We start from the raw sequence: 20,495 nt of genomic DNA on the forward strand, positions 1-20,495 counted from the left end.
GAAAAAACTGCCAGGCGCAGTAGCAAAGTGCAAGGAAAAGTGCTCGTGTGAAAGGAAAGATTGATAAAAAAGATTAGATAATTAACATTAGTGGAATAAGGTACAATTCCTTATAATATAATGTAATACAATATAATGTTTTTGAATTAGTTTTTGTTGAGTCAGGTTTCAGCTATAAGGAATTGTACCTTATTCCTCTAATGTGAATTATCTTATCTTTTTTATCAATCTTTCCTTTCACACAAGCACTTTTCCTTGCACTTTGCTACTGCGCCTGGCAGTTTTTTCATGATGTATGTATAAAGTTTTTATGCAATTGTAAATATTCAAATAAATGTAGATGTTCGACATGAGCATCTTTTGGAACATTTGATGGGTACATTGTATATATATGCATAGACAAGAACATTTCGCGCTCTTTTTGCTCAGGATTAATTCCAATGTACTAATATCTGTCAAATAATTGATTTATTTTGAGTATTAATTATAAGTCTAGGACCACTTTTATGTTTATCATTTGATACCCAGGTCCTTTGACTATTTTGGGTGATACCCCATTTTCTTAATGGTCCCTTTCAGATTGGATATGATTCTACTTTACACCCTTAATAAATACAGTGAATAATACCTGCAGTCGAAGTGAGGTTGTATGTTTAGCCCAGGGCAGAAGAAAGTTACTCTATTTAGACTTCCCTATTGATGCCCAGGAAGGATCCGCTTATGAAATGTATACGTCTATGAACAAATTCCCTATTATTTGCAAGTTCTTAATAGTTCCACATTTTAGCATATTCTACAAACCACCCCACTACATAGGGCTTGAATGCCTTCTTCATCTGAGTAAAGTGAACTCCAAAGAGGATAATCCATAACCTCCGAACCATGAACACCCAACTGGTGACATAAGATGCTCAGTCTATCCTAAAGGGTGTACCTAAGGAGATAAAGGGTTGGGAGGAGAATCTGAGTGCGGCTGTACTTTGTTCATAGCTGTGATGACAAGAGGCATCAACAAACATTGGCAGAGCCAATAGATCTTGCTCGTAGACGAGCTATTGACTTTGTCAGTTGAGTGATGTGATGAACGGGAGGGCGGGTGGGGGCGGAGAGCAGGATAGTAAAGTTAGAGCTGGCAGGAACACTTGTCTTGTTCCTTGATGCAGTATTAACATGTAACTATCATATTTACTAAAAATAGTTTAAATACTCAAAGAAAGTAAACTACGAAGGATGTAGAAAATAGCCCGATAAGTTTTACTATTGTAGAAAGCCCTTTAGTTGTAAAGATAAACCTAGAATAAGCATGTTCTTTGGAATCGCAATTAGTTCTCAAATATAGGCAAATGTGTGTGCATTTTCAAACAAATAGTCTCAAAAGCTGCACTCAGTTAACCAAATAAATATTTGTTTCTGTATAGTGACTATTGCAGGAGCTAAGCATCACTCATTTTAAACAAGATACTAGAGCAAAGTTAAGTATTTACTTCAGGAATGTTTTCACACCTTCCCTTAAACTATCCCCTAATGCTAAGACAAGAGCCTGCCCTCCTGCTGAGATGTGCTATCGCTTCCTCAGTATGGAAACAAAGGCCTGGGCAGGAAGGAGGTCTTGTCTTGTCCCTCCTAGGATGGCTAGTATTTAAAGTCATCAAGGCGGTGAGCCTCAAAGGCATTCACTGCCCTTGATGTGTAATTTCTTACCCCCTACACGAAAGCCCTTCCTGCCCTGTCCAGCCTCAAAGACTTTCACTGCCCTTGATGTGTAGTTTCTTATCCCCTACTTGAAAGCCCTTCCTGCCCTGTCCAGCCTGACAGGAAGGTAAATTACTTATTCAGGAGGCATACACCTCCAAAAGACAAGTCTCACCTTTAAGGTGGGTTAGGAGGTCTGTACTGCCAAGAAAGGGTTCTGCCATGTTGGAAGACCTTAAATTAGAGGCCACTGTACCTCACGCCCTAACGCTCCCTAAACAAGGATTTAAGGGACTCACCTGACACCAGAACTTCAGTTCTGACTTTGAATCGGAGAAGAGACACATAAACTATGCTGTCCCCGACAACAGGACTTTAGACTATACCGCAGCACAGAGAGTGGACACTTAACTGCCCTGAAGAGACCATGTACTCGACCTGTGTCCATGGCCAAAGCTCGTTGCTCCCAGCAAGAGGGACTCCAGTGGACACCAGAAACCAAAGCAGACTCCTTGGCATTAGTGGGAACAGGCCTCTGCAAGCTGCAGGATAATCAACGTGCTTCGTGACATGTATTGCGACCCACTAAACCTTTCGAGAGTGAGCGCAAAGAGAAGTGGTGTCCTGTAAGCCTGGAGTGGTAGCTAACTTTTCACCAAGTTTCAAGCTGCTACTCCATTCCTGTCGATGCACAGCTGCCGAACTAACCGTGGACGATATTTGCCGCAGCCAAGGCTTGGCGATAGCCAGTCGGGTGATCGAGCCCTTAAGTGGAATCTCCAGCCCAAGAGCAACTCGCATCGACTGACTTTGGCAACAACCCCGCTGCTTTGTTCCTGCATCCTGAAGTTGGAGTGTGTGGTAAACCATCTTTTTGGCGTGACCTACCCCGGTAATTGACAGCTGACCGCTACCTCTGCACCCGGAGCCGCCGAGCAAGGTAGAAGAAATCCAGCTGTTGAACCCAAGTCCTAGGATCACAAAGGCTTCTACTGTCTGTAGGTAGAGTGGAACTCCTTCTCCAAGTGTGGTTTTGTTATATTATGTTATAACAATTTGTACAGCGCACAGCTACTCGGTGTCCCGGCGCTCAAGGTTTAGGCACTGACTTAAAACCTAGTCAGGATAAGTGAAAAGCCAGGTTTTCAGTTTCTTTTTGAAAGAAGTGATATCACTGGTTTGGTGAAGGTCTCTCTGAAGTTTATTCCAATGGAGGGGTCCTAGATAAGAAAAAGATCTGCCACCCATTCTGCGCTGATGGATCTGGGGGACTGTTGCCAGGTAAGCAAAGGAAGAACACAAAGTGCATGCTGGAATGTATTCATGAATCCCCTCTCTGAGATAACCTGCTCCTGAATCATGCAAGGCCTTATGCACTAGTACTATGGCCGTAAATTGCACCCTCTGTTTCACGGAAAGCCAGTAAAGGGCCTTCAGATGTGCGGACATATGGGACCTAGGGGGGAGATTGAGTAATAGTCTGGCTGCCGAGTTCTGCACCACCTGAAGCCTACTAAGGAGGTACTCGGGGAGTCCGAGGTAAAGGACGTTGCCATAATCCAGTGTCATGGTAATCGGAGCCTGGATGAACTTTTTCCTGGCTGACTCAGACAGGAGAGGTAGGAATCTTTTCAGGATGCGAAGAGTGCTGAACTAGAACAAATCATTGTTTGTTTCCGAATATGGAAGGAAAGGGTCAGTCAAATTTGATACCTAGCTTTCTTATGGAACTTTGAGGAGGACCTGGCTGCAGCGCATCCTATGGCTACTCCAGGTGATCCTGTAGGACATGGTTGTGGGGTTTTCCTTACTATACCAGTAGGGCACAAAGATTCGTAGCTTCATAAAGGTGGTAGATTGGTAATTTAGACAGGGTGTGAATGAAGCTTGTGCCGGCCAAAGAGCATTGATCAGGTCTAGGTACCGTTGATAGTCTTGATTCACAAGAGGTGTGTGACCCCATACAAGATGGTGACCCTAACGATCTTCATGAATCCCTGCTCACATAAGGTCTCAAATATATGCCTAACTAGGATTTCTGGTCCCCGGGTGGAAGCACCTGTTATCATGGCAGAGTCTGGGACCCAATAGTAACATTCCACACCTTGCCCGTTCAGGGCAAATCCGGTGGTGCTGAGAGAACAGTTTGTATGGTTTACTTTGTACTGCAAGGGAATTCGTTTCACACCCTACTGCATGTCCTTTTGAATAATCCATTCAGAAAAGGGCACATAAACACCCCTAAACATGCACCCAAGTAGTGATAGCATGCAGATGCATGTGTCCACCATCTGCACTAAAGAAGGGAGTTATCAAGCCTAATGTACCTGCTTCACAACTGTGTTCCCCGCTATCCTGAATACCTGAAATCTGGAACAGGCTCCATGGAATTGCCTTATTAGAACAGTTTTGGGTTGTTATTTTTTTCTTCAAACAAATGCCCATTCCCTTGTGCTTATTCCCATCTTCACATCAAGCGCAAGGTTTTATCCCTGTTGTCTTTTCGTGCCCTTACAAGATTCCTCCAACAAGGTTTGGCTGGGGATGGCACCCAGTAGGTCAAATGGTGATGTTAAATGCCTCTTGTGAGAGGATGGAGAATTGCAATAGGGAAAGCTGTGGTATATGGTTGCTGTAGTGACCGATCCTGCCCAGGGTCCCCTCTAAACACCATTATTAACAATGCAAGTACTAAGTCTTCCTGCTCCACAGCTGTCTTGGAAGAATTTAGTGACATTGCGGACAGTTTTTCTTTTTACAAACCTTATGGTATAGCCTGCGCACAACCTCTCTGGTTTATAAAGTTTCTTTTTGTTGATTTGAACTTTACATCTGATTTTTAAGGGTGCTCCCTGGGTGGCGTCTTCTGACCTAGGGACGTCACTGTGATCAATACTTTGTTGTGCTCCCAAATTCCTCTGTTTGCATCCCCCTGGGCACACCAATGATCCTATGAAAAGGACTAGACAATGCTTCTTAACAGTAATCAGTTGCACTTATAAAGGCTTCTCAATGTAATTCAATATTTCTTATTGTTTAATTTCATTGAAATTATGTTCATTTCAATTTATTTCAAAGGGCTTTTCAACTGTAACATCACTCGTTATAGCTCCTATGCATTTCCGGCTACTCGCCCTTCTTCCGGGAGCATCTCTGCAAAAAGAAAATCATGGCACACATACTGTTCCTATTGAGGACAGTTTTTCTTTCCCATGTAATTCCTGTGTGCCTTACCAGCTAGTGGTCCTGGCAAACAACAAAGCCATTCTCATGTACACTTTTTCCTCTATCCGAAGTGGACACGTGTTAATTTTTTGAGGTGGCAGATATGGGCTGAAAGTCTGTTTAAATATGCTCTCTTCTGATAAAAGATGATTAACTTAGCATTGAATTCAATCGTGGAACATGGTTTGAAGATCAGTATTGCCTGTGCCCAAATGCAAAGTCTTGACATGTTTCTTCTTCCAACTCCTCTGCTGCTCTGTCTGAACAGCGTGACATGCCATAATATAAAATAAAAAACGGTTTGCGAGGTTCCAGTTTGCATTGTAAGGTCTTTAAAAATATGTGAAGTTTCCTCAATGGGCACGATATCGACCTTAGCTATATTTTTGTTCAGTCAACTTTTAGGACCTTGTCAGCAACCTTTGCATGTTTGAGAGTAGACACTGAAAACCAAGAAAGAGGAACACAATAACAGTTAAGAATGTAATTCAAGCAAGACCGATCTTGAGAGTCGTTAGCAGTGCAATGAGTTGAGTGTGCGCATTATAGTTTCCTCTGATGCAGGCCTGATTTACATAGTCATAGCAAGGAACTGCAAACAAATCTGGATCTGCTTACTTACATTTACATATTTGTACTGAAATCTCACAAATTTCTAAGTGCATGAAAAATATAACAGTGTGCTCTGCTGTTAAAGTATAAATAATGTTTTCAATGTGTAGGGTGTGTTTGACCATCGGATGAAGTGCTGGCAGAAATGGCAAGATGCACAAATAAACTTACAGAAAAAAAGAGAAGCTGAAGGGAAACTTCAAGTTGCCAACAAGCCTGATAAACTTCAGCAAGCAAAAGAAGAAATCAGAGAGGTAGTATGTTTGTAAATATATGTTTGTAATTATCTAGGATACATTATGTAATTAATAGACTTACAATTTATAAAATGTTTATATTGGATGTGTATGAACGTAAACAAGCTTAAGCGTTATTGCAAATAATTTTCTTGACCGTTTATTTTCTCATAAAACATTTATTTTATAATAAATTCATTCTTTATTAATACATAAAACTGGTTATTTCCGGAAAAGAAATACAAAATGAATATAAAATCAGAATATGCTCACAGTGCATAGGGTACTGTAGTGTAGTCGTCAGCCAAGAGATTAGGCTCTATTTCTAGTCCTGGTTTCCCAAAATGTTCTTATTTTCTTATGATCCTATGCAAGTCACTGCTTGAGTGTCTCTATTCCCTGATCTGCCTGAAAGTTGTAAATGTTAAAAAATGTCAGCACTGTATAAAAAAGAATATAGAGGTTGATTGTAACCTGGGTATCGTCCACATGTCCATTTGGCTTTTACGCTAGAATAGAACTAGCCAACATCGGCACCTATGAAGCTCCTACAAGTCACATTCCCCGCTAATCTTCAGAATTTATAACTCATTTATCGATTACAGCTCCAATTTAAGGAGCCCCATATTTCCATCACAATTGTCCAGACACCAAGTGCCATGATGAGAAGTCTGCCCTCCTCTACACTCTTAGCACACAGCAGCTAGCATAACACTTCAGCATACTCATGCTCCTCAAAGGCAACACTCCGTACTGCTCTACCTCGTTGCAGGTTTGCATATTGTATGCTACACCTGTGCGTCTTGACTGGCCAGATGACGATGTCACCTTATTCGAAATCGCACCCCATAATTCCAGTAAACCCACCAAACCCAGTTGTATGTGCTTTGAAGAACTTCCATTAGAAACTCTCACCCATTACCTCAGCACGCGAACATTCACTTCCCCGCGCACCGTGGACATTATTTTCATCCTGAAGACATAAACAAGCTTGCCCCTCTCAATTAGAGAGACATCATACCAAAAACCTTCCTCACAACTGTAGATTAAGAAAAAGAGCCATACACAAACCAAAACCACTCCTCAAAAAGACTGTAACATCTACTTCACTACTCACAAAATGTACATGCTACTTCCAGAGGATACATCACCAATGTCAAAGCCGGCTTCTGCTAAACTACCACAGCAAATGCCAACAATAAATTGTCTAACCCTATGCAAAGCAGTCAAACTGTCACACTACTAACAGACTGTTCAATACTATGAGTGGACTGCTGTCAACCAATTACCTGAGTACTCTGCAACATTTGAGGCAAAGTTAAATACAGAACCCAGTTAATTGATGGAACACTAAAGATGAAGAGAGGATGCTTGCAGTACGTCTAACCACTGGCAATCACTCTGGGTAGCATTCCATCCCATCGTTCTTGTGCCCACCATATCATTGTTTCTCGGACTAGATGCCTCCATATGCAGATCACTCTTAATCCTGATCCAATGGAAACAGTCCAGCTCGAACATGCTCTTCAGTCGGGTGTAGCTTCATTCTAGTGGCAGAGTAGGCAAGAGACCCACATCTGGCTTTACCCTTGGCCACTTAATCCATTACATCAAACTCACAAAAGGATATGCCCAGATGTGGGTCTCTTGCTCACTGTGCCACTATAACCAACTACGCCTGACTGAAGAGCCCCAATCAGGATGAAACCGGTCTTGGGTTGCTTGTGTTCCAGTTCAGAAATGACCTGAATTGGTAATTCATACTGACTCTTCCTATTAGAGCAGGGTCAAGACCGATTTGCATATAACTGGGTCTAATCTGAGGTGGCATGGTGACTAAAGGAATGATGGGTTGGAATGCCTAACCGAGCAATGGCCAGTGGTTACACTTATTGCACGCATCCTCCTATCCCCTTTTGTGTGTTTAATAAAATGTAATACTCACAATAAAGCTACTCTGCCTAAGGGTATCATTAACCCCTTCCATGCTCATGACGAGCTCAGCTCGTCATGGCATGCACCTCTGAGGTGCTCATGACGAGCTGAGCTCGTCATGACCACTCCCGTTTTCATTGCTGTCCAGCACAGCAGAGGGATCTCTTCAGCAGCCATGAGGTTAACTAGTGACCTACATTGCATTAGGACATTCCTTGACATCATCCAAACCTCGATTTCAAGCTTACACCTATAACTCTACCTCATTAAAACAGAGTTTGTACTCCTTTCAGGCAAAACTTATACTTGCACATGTAAGCATGGATCAATGCCCTACTCGTGTACTCCTATCTGCCCCTCTTAAACACTGTGACCCTCAGCCTGGCATGTCGCTTTTAAGGGTAAAATGAGTTTGTGAACTTCTGCAGTTCAGAATAAATGAAGGTGGGAGTTGGGGTTTAACTGCTCCACTTTGCCCAAAGGTGGATGAGAGGAATTGTATTTATTTTCTTAACCTTTTTACCCCCTGCCGCAGCTACACAAGGGTAGGAAGAAGCATTAGTGGCCTTATGCCTTCCCATACTTACTCAAGAGTGGGGGTACTTTTTTCCGCTTTACCCCCACCCCTTAGTTTTTATAGTGTGAAGTTACCTCGTGAGTTTGTAGTCCGCTGCTGCCATGCGCAAGGGTTTTTGCATCAGTAGTTGTTGGAAATGAATTAAAACGTGGAGCAGGACAACTCACTGCTCTCTCAGTGCACCCTTCTCAATTGGAAACAGAGAGCTGTGAGTTCCCTTGTGTTCTTTGAAACAGGGAGCAAAGGCACCTCTCCGCTCTCCTAGAACTGTTGTATGAATTGCAGGGGGAACACTGGAAGATCTGTGGCTTGCCTCTTCTCCCTGCTCACACTTATGAACTGGGAGAAGTGGCAGCTCCCAGCACTCCATTTTAAATTGTGAACACCCACTTCCTTGAGCAGTGTAGGAGGGAGGGGACCATAATCAACTCTCACACTTCAGTAAGTTGGTGGTGCTGGGAGGCAAATTTCTACCCTCTGCTCTTAGACAAGGAAGAGTGTGAAAAATATGCCACCCCTCCGCTTCTCCTGGATTAAGGTGAGTGGTATGCCAAATAGAAAATACATTTGCTTCACCCAATCGCTGAATTTGGGCATGGCATGCGGTGTTAAGAGCAAGGTTTTTTTAATGTATTTATTTTTAACACCTGCGCAAGAATGGTCAGGGCATATACAACTCTTCCTGGCCCTTGGACAAGGCATGGGAGGTATAAAAAAGCGAACCCTTGCCCCTGGGCAAAAATTAAGTGGGGTTGTTTACAAAACTGGGGAATGCTAACTACACCAAACCAGCTGCTTTGCAAGGCCGGAGAGGTGAGGCTTATTTTTTGTATTTTTTATGTACACCCTATGCTCAAAATCCACCTTTCCCGCAGCCCTGTTCATGCCCAAATGTTTCAAGGCCTGTTTTGCAAATTTGATTTCGACCGTCTCGCTTGCTGAGTCAACCTATTTTTTCCCCCTATGTTTATTTAAAGGGAGGAAAAACTAGAACGCAATTGAAGTGGTAATTTTCTTGTTTGCGATAGATTCTTACTTTCTCTCCAAAGATATAAACCATACAGCATTTGTGCATGTTAAGTCAAAAGTCACATTTTGCTTGTATCTCAGGAATGGCAAGACGAAAAAGTGTTCTTTTAATTTGCACTCATACACTATCAGCTTTCCCAAAGGGAGAAATGCCCCCCCACCCCTACCTTGCATTAGGTTGGGAGACTGGGAACTGACACCCTTATCCCTTGCCCTGCCCAAAGGCGAGAAGGACTAAAAAAAGAAAAGGTGAGTGGTTGTGCCATTACCTGCTCCTGTGCCCTGTTCCATAATTGGCGAAGGTCTCCCACTCGGCAGCCCTTAATACAAAAAAAATTAAAAAATCTTTCCCAATGTTTGTTAGTAAACATCAGGAGAGATGCGCCCAAAAAGAATGGCTACTATTGATGGCTAGCATTTCAAGTTTTAAGCCCGACCTATTGGCTTTACCAGTGCTTCAAGTGAGGACACAAGGAAAGGCTGCAAGACCAGGACAGGGAAGCACTCTAGGGCTGCAAAGGGTCAAGAACTTGGGGTATTGCAGGGGCTCTAGGGCTCAGAGGGCTGCATTGAGGCAGGGCAGATAGAAGGTTGGGGGGGAGCGGGGCAGCACATGGGAACTGCTGTACTGGGGTTTGAGGCATACTGAGGAACTGGATGGGCCAGGGGCACACGGGCTGGCTGGGTGAGGCGGAGGCAGAAGAGCTGTAGCGCAGGTTAAGGTGAATGCAGGGGCACACAAAGGGGCTGCAGTGGGCCAGAGGCACATGAAGGGGAAATGGAGAATATATAGATTGGTTTCAAGGGAACGTATAGAGGGTAAGGTGATGAGGTAGAATGGTTTCAGAAGGATCTTATAGAGGGAGAGGTAGTGCGCAGACATAGGGGCTAAAGGGGGTAGGAAACACATAGGTCGGCAGCAGTACTGGCAGAGGGGACAGAGAGCTTTGTCGTAGAGGGTAAGCAGAGGTGGGGCAGGGCTGCACAGAGGCTTCGGAGAGTGGGAAAATAAAAAGGGAATGCGTGTTAAACTGGGACAAAGAAGCACACATGGACTGCAGGATGACAGACAAGGGCTGCTTGGGGCTAAGAACACACACACTGTTTTCAGAGGGTTGGGGTAAAACTAGATTATGGGGATGCAGGGGACACACTTCGAGATGCAAGTAGTACATAGAGGAGCTGAAGAGCAGGTGGGGTTGCACACAGAGGGGCAGCATATGGGGTAGGGGGCACACCCTGCATCATACGGCAACTATACCAACCATCATACGTCCGCACACACCATCATTTATCAACACAATCGTCATACACCAACACGCCCACCATCATACAACAAATAAAGCGCTCACTTATCAATACACCCATCTTCATACTTCCACACAACCAGTGTTGTATGGCAAAAACCCACCATCATTCATTCACACAAACCACATCTCAAATAAAAAAACACATTACTTCATTTATTTCAAGTAGAGACTGCACCCACGACCGGAAGCTCACGCCACATACCAGGATCTCTGACAATTGACTAACGTTGTTGGAATCCTGGCATGCCGCTTTCAGCATCGGATCGTGGAACACGATATAAATTATGCTAAGTGTTGGAGGGCATCCTCATGCAGATTGTACAGCACGAGAATGCTAACTTTCAAAGAATATTACAACTTCTCCCTCCTTAAAATAAAGAAAATACAAATTGCAATAAGTAAACTGAATGAGAAATAAAACAAAATGAAGAATGACTTAAAAACAGAAAACACTTTTACAGAAAGAGAATGTTACATATGTTAAGACATAATAGTCACTATATTTTGAAGGTAACTTTCTACATCGAGTTTTCAGTTCAGAAGATGAAATAACTGCATCATTATTTGTTGCAACAGAATTGGTGTTAGAAACACTTTCCGGACAGGAATGTAAATACGAACCAATGTAGGAGATGAATTTCCAGAATCAGCAATAGAATCATGAATAAAATTAACCCAATCAGAATCATCTAAATCCTGACTGTGAAGCTTGATCAAAGAATCATCTTGGGAGTTAGAAAGGTGAGCAAGAGATCTTTGATTCCACCAGCCCTTTTTACCAAGGAAAGCTGAACCTTTTTCTGACACCAGTGACCTGAACAGGTGGAGAACATTTTGAAGACCCCCTTTGGTATCTTTTTTGGATTTTTTATGAGAACCCAACTACCAACCTTGAGGTGTGTTGCATTAAACTGCTTGCCTGCATCATGAAGAGATTTCATAAGAATCTGTTTACTAACAACTCTAGATGCTACTTCCTTATTGTATTGGTGATTATTCACATGCTTGGAAACAAATTGGTGTGAGCAGTTCTACCTCTTAGCAGAGAAAATGGCGAAACACCTGTGGTACAATGGGGAGAGATATTGTAAGACCATAGTTTCGAATCAAGAAAACACTGGACATCATGTTGAGAGTAAATGGAAGTTTGAATGGCATCTTTAACCAATCTTTTGGCTCTCTTAACCAAACCGTTAGAGGTTGGCGAGTAAAGAGCAACTTTAAAGTGTTTCACATCGCAATCATTGAGAAATGAAATGGGTTCCAATATCTGAAACCAACACAGAAGAAGATCCTTCCAGAGAACAAATCTTTTATAACAATTGTATGGCATTAGTAGAATTGGGAGCATCGCAAAACATGTGATAAATCCACTTAGAATGATAATCAATCAATAAAATGATGTACCTAATGTCATGAGGTAAAAGATCATAGGGTCCAGAAAAATCCACACCAACCTTGTCCCAAGGTTTTGTAGGAAAAGAAACAGGATGTAAAGGGGTGTTGATGACTTTCCATTTTTTGTCTGATAATAAGCATTCAGGACAAGAATCAACATGAAATTTTGCGATTCTAAGGATGGCCTTCCAATAGTAAGACTTAACGAGTTGAGAAGTTTTGGATATCCCTAAATGGCCTTGATGGGCAAATATAATGATATCATTCCTGATATCAGAAGGCGGCACAAACAAATCATGTCTCATGACCATATCATTGACTAGGGATAACTCGGAAGCAACCATGGCAAATGCTTTCAACTCATTAGAAAGTTTCCTATTTTCTGGCCAACCTTTAACAATATAATGTGAGACCAGTTTAAGATTCTCATCTTTCTCTCACGCTTTTAACCAGGATTCTTCAGTGATGCTAGAAATGGATTCAATAGCATCAATAGTTGCAATTACACATTCTGTGTCTTCCGAACTTCCAATTTCTGAAGGATCATGTATAGCCATGCGAGAGAGGCAATCAGCCCTGAAATTTCTACCTCCAGAAATATGTTTTATTACAAAATGAAATTCTTGAAGCTTGGATAGAAGTCTAACTAACCTAGACAATGCTTTTCCAAGACCATAACCAGTTAATAGCTGTGTAAGAGGTTTATGATCTGTGAAAAGTTTAAATTCACGTCCCGAAATGTAATTTTTGAATTTTTCTATGGCCCAAACGCAGGCAAGAGCTTCACGCTCAATAGTGCTGTAGTGAGTTTCAGAAGGCTTTAACATTCTTGAGGAAAAAGCTATTGTGTATTCCTTGCCTGAGAACCATTGGCCAAGAACTGCTCCTAATCCAGTAAGACTAGCATCCACCATAATGAAACATTTCGAGGAATCATGGAAAGGGTGAAGGGCAGAGGAATCGACCATAAGTTTCTTTACTTGAGAAAATGGAAGAAGAAATTTCCTCAGACCAGTCAAATTTTGCACCTTTGCATAAAAGAGCACGTAATGGCTCAACTGTCTGAGCATACCCTTTCACAAAACGAGCATAATATTCTGCAAGCCCTAGGAAAGATCGAAGAGCTTCTTTGTCTTTTGGGGGATTGGCATGACTAATGGCTTTAATGAAGGAAGTTTTTGGTTTGATACCCTCTGAGGAAAGTGTATGACCCAAATACTCTAGTTGTTATGTGTCAAATTTGCATTTCTCAACCCTGATTGTCATTCCTGCATCATCTAGTTTTCTTAGGACAGAATTTAAGTTGCTTAAATGTGTTTCCCAATCATCAGCGTATACCAAGATATCGTCTTGATGGGCCTGAACTCCTGGAATGTTTTTGAAAATATTGTCCATATTTTTCTGGATAACGCTGGCTGCTGAAGCCAAGCCAAAGGGTAATTTGAGATACTTAAAGACACCAAAAGTTGTAACGAAAGAAGCAAATTCCTGAGACTCAACTGTCAGGGGCACCTGATGGTAAGCTGACCGAAGGTCAATGAGTGAAAAAACTGTTGCCCCTCCCAAATTGGCTAGAAGTTCGTGGATTTTAGGAAGGGGGTGGCAGTCAACAAGTATGTTTTTATTTAATGTGCGCAAATCCGCACATAATCTGACCTCACCAGATTTTTTGCGGACAATAAAAATGGGAGAAATCCACTCGGAGAAATCACATGGAGCAATTACACCCTCATCACACAATGTTTTAAGGCCGTTTTTTTATTTCATCTTTGGCGCTAAGGGGTACAGACGTACCTTATGAATAACAGGTTGGGCATCTGCTTTCAACCAAATTTGATGCTGGAAACTTTTGACAGTTCCCAATTATTTTGAGAATTAATTTGGAAATGTATCTAAAACCTTTTAATGTCCGATGTGTGGTCTGTGAGAGCTAAACAGTCTGTTTTGGGATGACAATCGTTTCTGGAACCAGCAGGATTATAGCCTGGAGGAGGATCGCCAAAAGAAATGGGATTGTCAGAACCTGGAAATAATTCGCAAACCCATTTTCTCCAAATCTTGCCAACCGATGATGTTGCGTCCTTTAGCTGCAAAGTATATCTTTGTAAAAATGGATCTTACTAAACACTCTAGTCTATAATTAAAATAACCTAACATGTCTATATCAAACTCACCGAATGCCTTTGGGTTGACATCGGTTGGAGATAAAGAGATAGATCCTTGCCATTTTTTGTGGAACATAACGTCTGAAAGAATAGTTATGGGAGAACCAGAATCAGCCATGATAGGAATTTCAATATTACCAAAGAACGGAGTTCCTAGTGGACCTTTGACACATTGTGGGGTGAAAATAGAATTACATTCAATAGAAACTACCATGTCTTGAAGGTGATAGGAGCAATCATCAATCACCTCAGAATAGTCAACATTATTGACTCTTGTAGTTTTCTTAGATGATCTACAAAGACCTTGAAAATGACCACTCTTCTTGCAAAGAATACATTTTTTACCAATGGCAGGACACATGGGATAATTGCTTAAATGTGATTTGGAACCACATCTAAAACAAAAGGTATTACTTTTTTTAACAAACTGTTTAGTTGGTCTATGTGCAGAAACAACATTAACATAGTTAGTAACATCCTGTGTGGAAGCCTTGAAAGAATTGACAGACTGTTCTTGTTGAAGAACTTTAGATGTGAGAATAGATCTCTCGATGCTCTTAGCAATGTCAATTGTTTCTTGAAGAGAAGGTTTCCTACAACTAAGAAGTCATTCCTGAATCTTCTTTGAGAAACAAGCAAACACAAATTGATCACGAATATACATTTCAGGATCGGCTTCAAACTCGCAGGTTGATGCTAATACTCGCAATTCCGCTATATATTCTTCCACAGTCTCATCTTCGCGTTGTTTTCTCCTAAAAGAATTGTGTCTTTCCAGCATAATGTTTGGTTCCTGGTCATAATATCTAGCCAGACGTGATAAGGCTTCTTTCTAAGAGTCCCAATGATCAGCGTCACCAGCTTCACCAACAGGAATAGGAAATGTAGGCAAATTTTCAAAAACATGTTGTCCATCCAAGCCTAAACACCCATACAGAATTGCTACATTGCGTTCCAGTGAAAATTTAACCGCATCAATAACTGCAATGTGGTTTTCAAATGCTTTAACCCATTGCTGCCATGGAATGCTGGGCTTTCCAGCATGTTGCAAAAAAGGAGGTGGTTGTGCAAATTGTTGAGAAGAAGCCTTTATCAAAATTAATAGTTATTAGAGAATTGAATAAACTTGTTAAACTAAATGCTACTGAAAGTTTGTGATAAACTAACAATGATATATATGTCTGATTAATAAGTGAATGCAAAAAATGATTGCATGAAAACATTAATCAGATATATATTTAAACATAAAACAAACAGTAAATATCTTGTAAATATGTAAATGACCTAAGAACAAACTAAATTGTTTGAGAAAGTGTGCCTGTCACCGTAGAAAAGTGCAGGCTAAATTCCCCAAAACGGTAAAAATGTCATAGAAATAATGTAAATGGTGTGCCTGTCACTGTAGAAAAGTGCAGGCTAAATTGTACCTTTATAGAAATGAGGCGATGAACAGCGCGATGAGCTGCTTTGAAGAGTATCCTCGGCGTAGCGTTGAATTTCTTGGTTTCCCTGGTAACCAAGACGCTATTGGAAAAGATGATCTCTGGGATTGTGTGCGCGCTACGTCAGAGCGCAAGCATTGACGGAGATCGTCAGGTAGCAACGCTGTTGCTAAGGAGGACGTCAGCTGCCAATGCCGGTTGCTAGGCGAGATGCCGGAAGAACGTGGGCAGTGACGTCAAGGGGAGCTTCTTTGAAACTAAACGAAAATCCAAGAAATTGCCCAGAACTGGCAGCCACGACGTGCTGGGAGGATGACGAAGACCCAGGAATGTGAAGGTCTTCCGCTCGGGGCAGGAAAGTGAAGCTGAAAGTTTGAAAGGCTCCGTAAAATCTTCTAAAATTGGGTTGGTGGTTGCAGTTTGTGGGATTATCCTGGTCGCCAAATGTAGTATGTCAGCAGGACTCCAATAAGTATAAACAAAGTTGATTTATTTCAAGTAGAGACTGCACCCACGACCGGACGCTCACGCCGCACACCAGGATCTCCAACAACTGACTAATGTTGGAATCCTGGCATGCCGCGTTCAGCATCAGATCGTGGAACACGATACAAATGATGCTAAGTGTTGGAGGGCATCCTCGTGCAGATTGTACAGCACGAGGATGCTAACTTTCATAGAATATTACAAGTGGCTTTACTGAAACATTAAAAAGTCATACAATTTATGAGTTAAGGTACGTTCACCCTGCGTCTCACCCTCTACTTACTGAATGACCCTTAATTTCCCTGAAGCACACATCTAAGCAATGTCACAAACCTATTCAAACGGAAAGTAAGACACTACAATATATAAAACATCATTCAGAGCTTCAGTGTGCCAGCAATCTTTTTCTATGTGTCCACACAATCAGGCCCAGCATAACATGCTGACACACCCACCTTCATACTTGCATCCACCCACATATTATATGACATTACATCCACCATCATACACCCAACATCTTTTATGACCTCATTCCCACTTTGTCTGTACAACCACTAGTATGCATCCAGGGATCCCATCAAACACCCACACAACCATGTTAATATGCCATCACTCGCCAACCTATGTATAGCACCATCAAAAGCCTACATAGCCACTATCATCGATCCCACACAGGCGCCATTATTGTTTGCACACTTACGTCACTCTAAACAGAGATACGCCATGTGAAAATTGGACTTGTTCCTGCTGCAATAGGAACAGTCAAACCAGAACTGCCAGGCCAGCTCTCAGCCAAAGAAAAGCACGAGCAACCACAGACCATTTGGGCCTTTTGTGGCACGCCTTTGAGATGCAACTTGAGTCCTATGGCACAGACATTGATCATTGGACACACGTCTGGGCATACCCATTGCACTATGTTTGTCTCACTTAAAAATACAAATGGGTTAAATCATTGACCTCATTTAGAACTGGTCTGGGTCTCGGAGATGCGATGTGTGTGACTGATATGATCAGATATAGGTCCCGTGCTCACTCCGCCATAGGAATCAAGCTGCACCTCACTGAAGAGACCCTAAAGAAGATAAAACCAGTCTGTGGTTGCTTGTGTTCCCATCCATTTAGAGTTGGAGTTGGACTTTTGCTGTTGGAGCAGGACCAAGGCTTATTTGCACAACGGAAAAACAGTGGAAGCGAAACGTGGTCCCAGTAGTTAATGATGGCTATTATAATTCAAGCATTCCACCCTTCCCCTTTTAGTTGTTCTTAGTTAGACATTTAACAGGTCAGTGTCTCAAATCATGAGCTTAAAGTGCTACAAAGCCGCAAGCGGGAGGCCGCTCTGAAAACTACTCGGAGCTTGTGCTTATTCAGTTCTATTAGGAACTCGCTGTTGGTTTTTCTTATGCTGAGCTCAGATTGAGGACTGTGCCCTACTGCAGAATGCGTCTGCACCACCAGATGTCGAGGCTAAAGTAATCTTTCAAGCGGGAGCTTGAGCTACTACCCCTTAATTATACCTACATAATTAATTCCTGAAAATCTTTTCAGTTAATTTGATGAATGTTTCTGCCAATATTGTAGTGCCTCCTTATAACGAAATCATGGTGAAGTTTAGGGCAGTAGTTCCTTGTCAGTATAATGTATGCAATAACGTCTCTCAGTAGTTTTTCATACTATGGGTTTCTTGCTCTTGGCGACCTCTTGCTTTTGCTCACAATTAGTTGCACTTTGATGTCACTGCAGAGAACCAAATATGTCTTTGCTGATACCTTAAACTGCTATTTAGTTGCAAAATCATAGCACGTAGCTCATGCCTTTTATCTGTATAGACTGCAGTTTATTGTCTGTTGATTTGATGATAGTTCAAGAACTGATGGACTGTCGTTTTGATTACATATTTGTATTTCTACTAAATATAGCAAAAATAAAGTTGAAAAGAAAGCTGTATTGGAGGCTAAAATCAGATTTATGTTTGGCGACTTGCTACAATATGTTTGCGCTTGGTATCAACATATACACCCTCCTTTAAGATTTGGTAATAAACCTCGATGTAACTAACAGATCCACAAAATAAGACTACTCACTTAAGGAGGTGCCAAGCTGCTACACATTTTCACCCCTGTTATAGTGCTATGCTAAAAATACAATGTGGAAGATGTATGTCTGCACTTCATCACAGCTGGACGTTACTTCATTTGAAAAAATAAAGTTTGAGACAGGTTGGTGCATTCTCTTTTAGAGCATGTTTGCGTAATTTCTCTCAAATGTTCTCTGCCCTAATAAATTGAGCACTGCGTTTTGTCTTTGTTTCATTTACTTTTATTTTATTCATTTTTGCAATGCTTCGCAAGGAAATTGAAGAGGTAGGACCATCCATTATTTACATGCTATTATTTATGACTGCAAGTGGCGTATTGCCTATCAGACTTGTATAGTCACCGCTATTTTTTGTTTTGTTTGCGTCATTTGTCGCTTGTCATCCCTGTGTTTGTAACTTGCTGAAAATCTGGGATTTTGGGGGAAAATTACTGATTTGTCATTGCTGTCAATATTTTGGGGGTTTTATCTATATGACTTTATGGTGCCTTGGTGTCTTTCTTAACATATCATGCTTTGAAAGGGGGATGTAGCAGAATTTAGTCTTGCTGTATTTTTAACACACAATAGAACAATAATCTGATGAGCATAATAACTACTCACACACACCGGAGAGTGGCTGACAGTCCTTTAAACAAAGGTGTGCTGGCGAATAGATCCTATGCAGACACATGTATCTGTTTGATCCATGCCACCCGAAGCATTTCACTGATTTCCGAAGGCATACTCAAATGCATCAACAGTGGCAAGTAGCGCATTCAGAATGTTGTGGTTAAAGTATAGATTAATCTGCAAAGGAAAACCGCTGACAGGCACACAGTATTGCCAGAGAACAAAAGGAGTTGTATATGGACTTCTTAAATTATTTGTAAACACTGGTATGGCTCAGCGTAACGTTCTGTTCCCATTTTGTTTCTCAGCGATCCATTTAAAAAACACACCAATGGTATGCAAATCATTTCCAACCCAAAAAGGTGTACATCCTGAAATGCTATGCCATATCTCCTCTAAAAGGGAAATCCAGTAGCCCCAGACTGGGTCCAGCCTTAAGGGACCTCTTCAGTCAAGTGCTGCTTGAGTTTCTATAGCACAATGAGATTGTGGACCCATTCCGGAGTACACCAGGGTCACTTGGAGTGACTCTAAGAAGAACCCTTCAGACAGCATTCTGGAAATGATCAGAATCAATATTGGTTGAGCCCTGGATGATTTTTCATGTGACTCAGGAAGAAGCCTAAATGTAACATATATGCGGACATGAAAAGAAAAACACATGGCTAATAGCCTGTGGATAAAAGCTTTTTGAAACAAAAAGGAAGAAATCTTAATTTGAACTGCGTAGCCAGTGTTTTGAAATATATATTCTCATGTGTATGTTTGAGTATTGTTTCGTTTGATTTCATTTTCAGTATAAGTTCCCTTTGTGATAGCACACATTTCTACAGAGTTATCAGTCTGCTAACCAAGTAAATGTATATGTGTTCCTGTATAATGTTTTTAATGTCTTGCTTAGAGAGGCAAAAGACAGGTAGATTTAAACATAAATTGCAGATAAATTCTGATATTAAAGAAAAACTGGATTTACCAATTGTAAACGTTTATGTAACTTTATGCAGACATGAGGTAAGTGTATAGGATTCGGTATCTATGTGTACAGCTTATATAAGAGTTTGTCAGCTCGTTAAAATGCAATAAAGAGACTGATTATTGATTAGTGATATAAATACGGAATTATTTCTGGTAGAAACCAGTAGTCAGGAAGCAGCCTACCGGACAGAGCGATTAGAGAAAGCTTTTCGCTTCTACCCTACCCAAACACATAACTCAAGATTGTCCTTAGGATGGGATAGCTAAGGACATATTATCTTGAAGTAACAGTTCTAGCTGATTTCCATAAATTTTTTTATTTTTATTTAATTTGGAAAAAAGCCAGAAGTTTGTTCGCAGGAGCCTAGTCACAACGTATGTTGCAAGTTGATGAACCATTCTGCTGTTACAGAACTTGGGAAGATATGAGGTTAGCAGGAAGCCAGGGAATATGTGTTGGCAAAACACTTGCCCCTTTCATTTTTTTTCGTTTACCGCATGGAAAGGTTTATCATGGTGTGAAGGATAAAAGGGGACCTGTTTTTTTGTTTTTCTTTTGGTGGTTATTAAATTAAATTAATTAGCTAGTCAAGGTGAGCTAAGGCCATGTTCAGATTTAAATACCGGATAGTATACAATCGCTAAACCATACTTTTAAGTATTTTGATCACACTGTAGAGCATATGAACATTAGTCCACAA

At 41.3% G+C, this 20,495-nt stretch overlaps 1 protein-coding gene across 2 annotated transcripts in view; it reads left to right on the forward strand.

Annotated features, from left to right (window-relative positions):
* SNX2 (sorting nexin 2) overlaps nucleotides 1–20,495 on the forward strand; it is a 416,319-nt gene that overhangs the window by 348,934 nt on the left and 46,890 nt on the right. For both annotated transcript variants that reach the window (XM_078675570.1, XM_078675571.1), the window contains exon 12: nucleotides 5,640–5,783. In XM_078675570.1, the coding sequence (XP_078531696.1) occupies nucleotides 5,640–5,783 (144 nt within the window). The remainder of the gene's footprint in view (nucleotides 1–5,639; nucleotides 5,784–20,495) is intronic.

The sequence above is a fragment of the Lissotriton helveticus genome, chromosome 2_1, assembly GCF_964261635.1.
Source record: "Lissotriton helveticus chromosome 2_1, aLisHel1.1, whole genome shotgun sequence".
Lineage (NCBI taxonomy): Eukaryota > Metazoa > Chordata > Amphibia > Caudata > Salamandridae > Lissotriton > Lissotriton helveticus.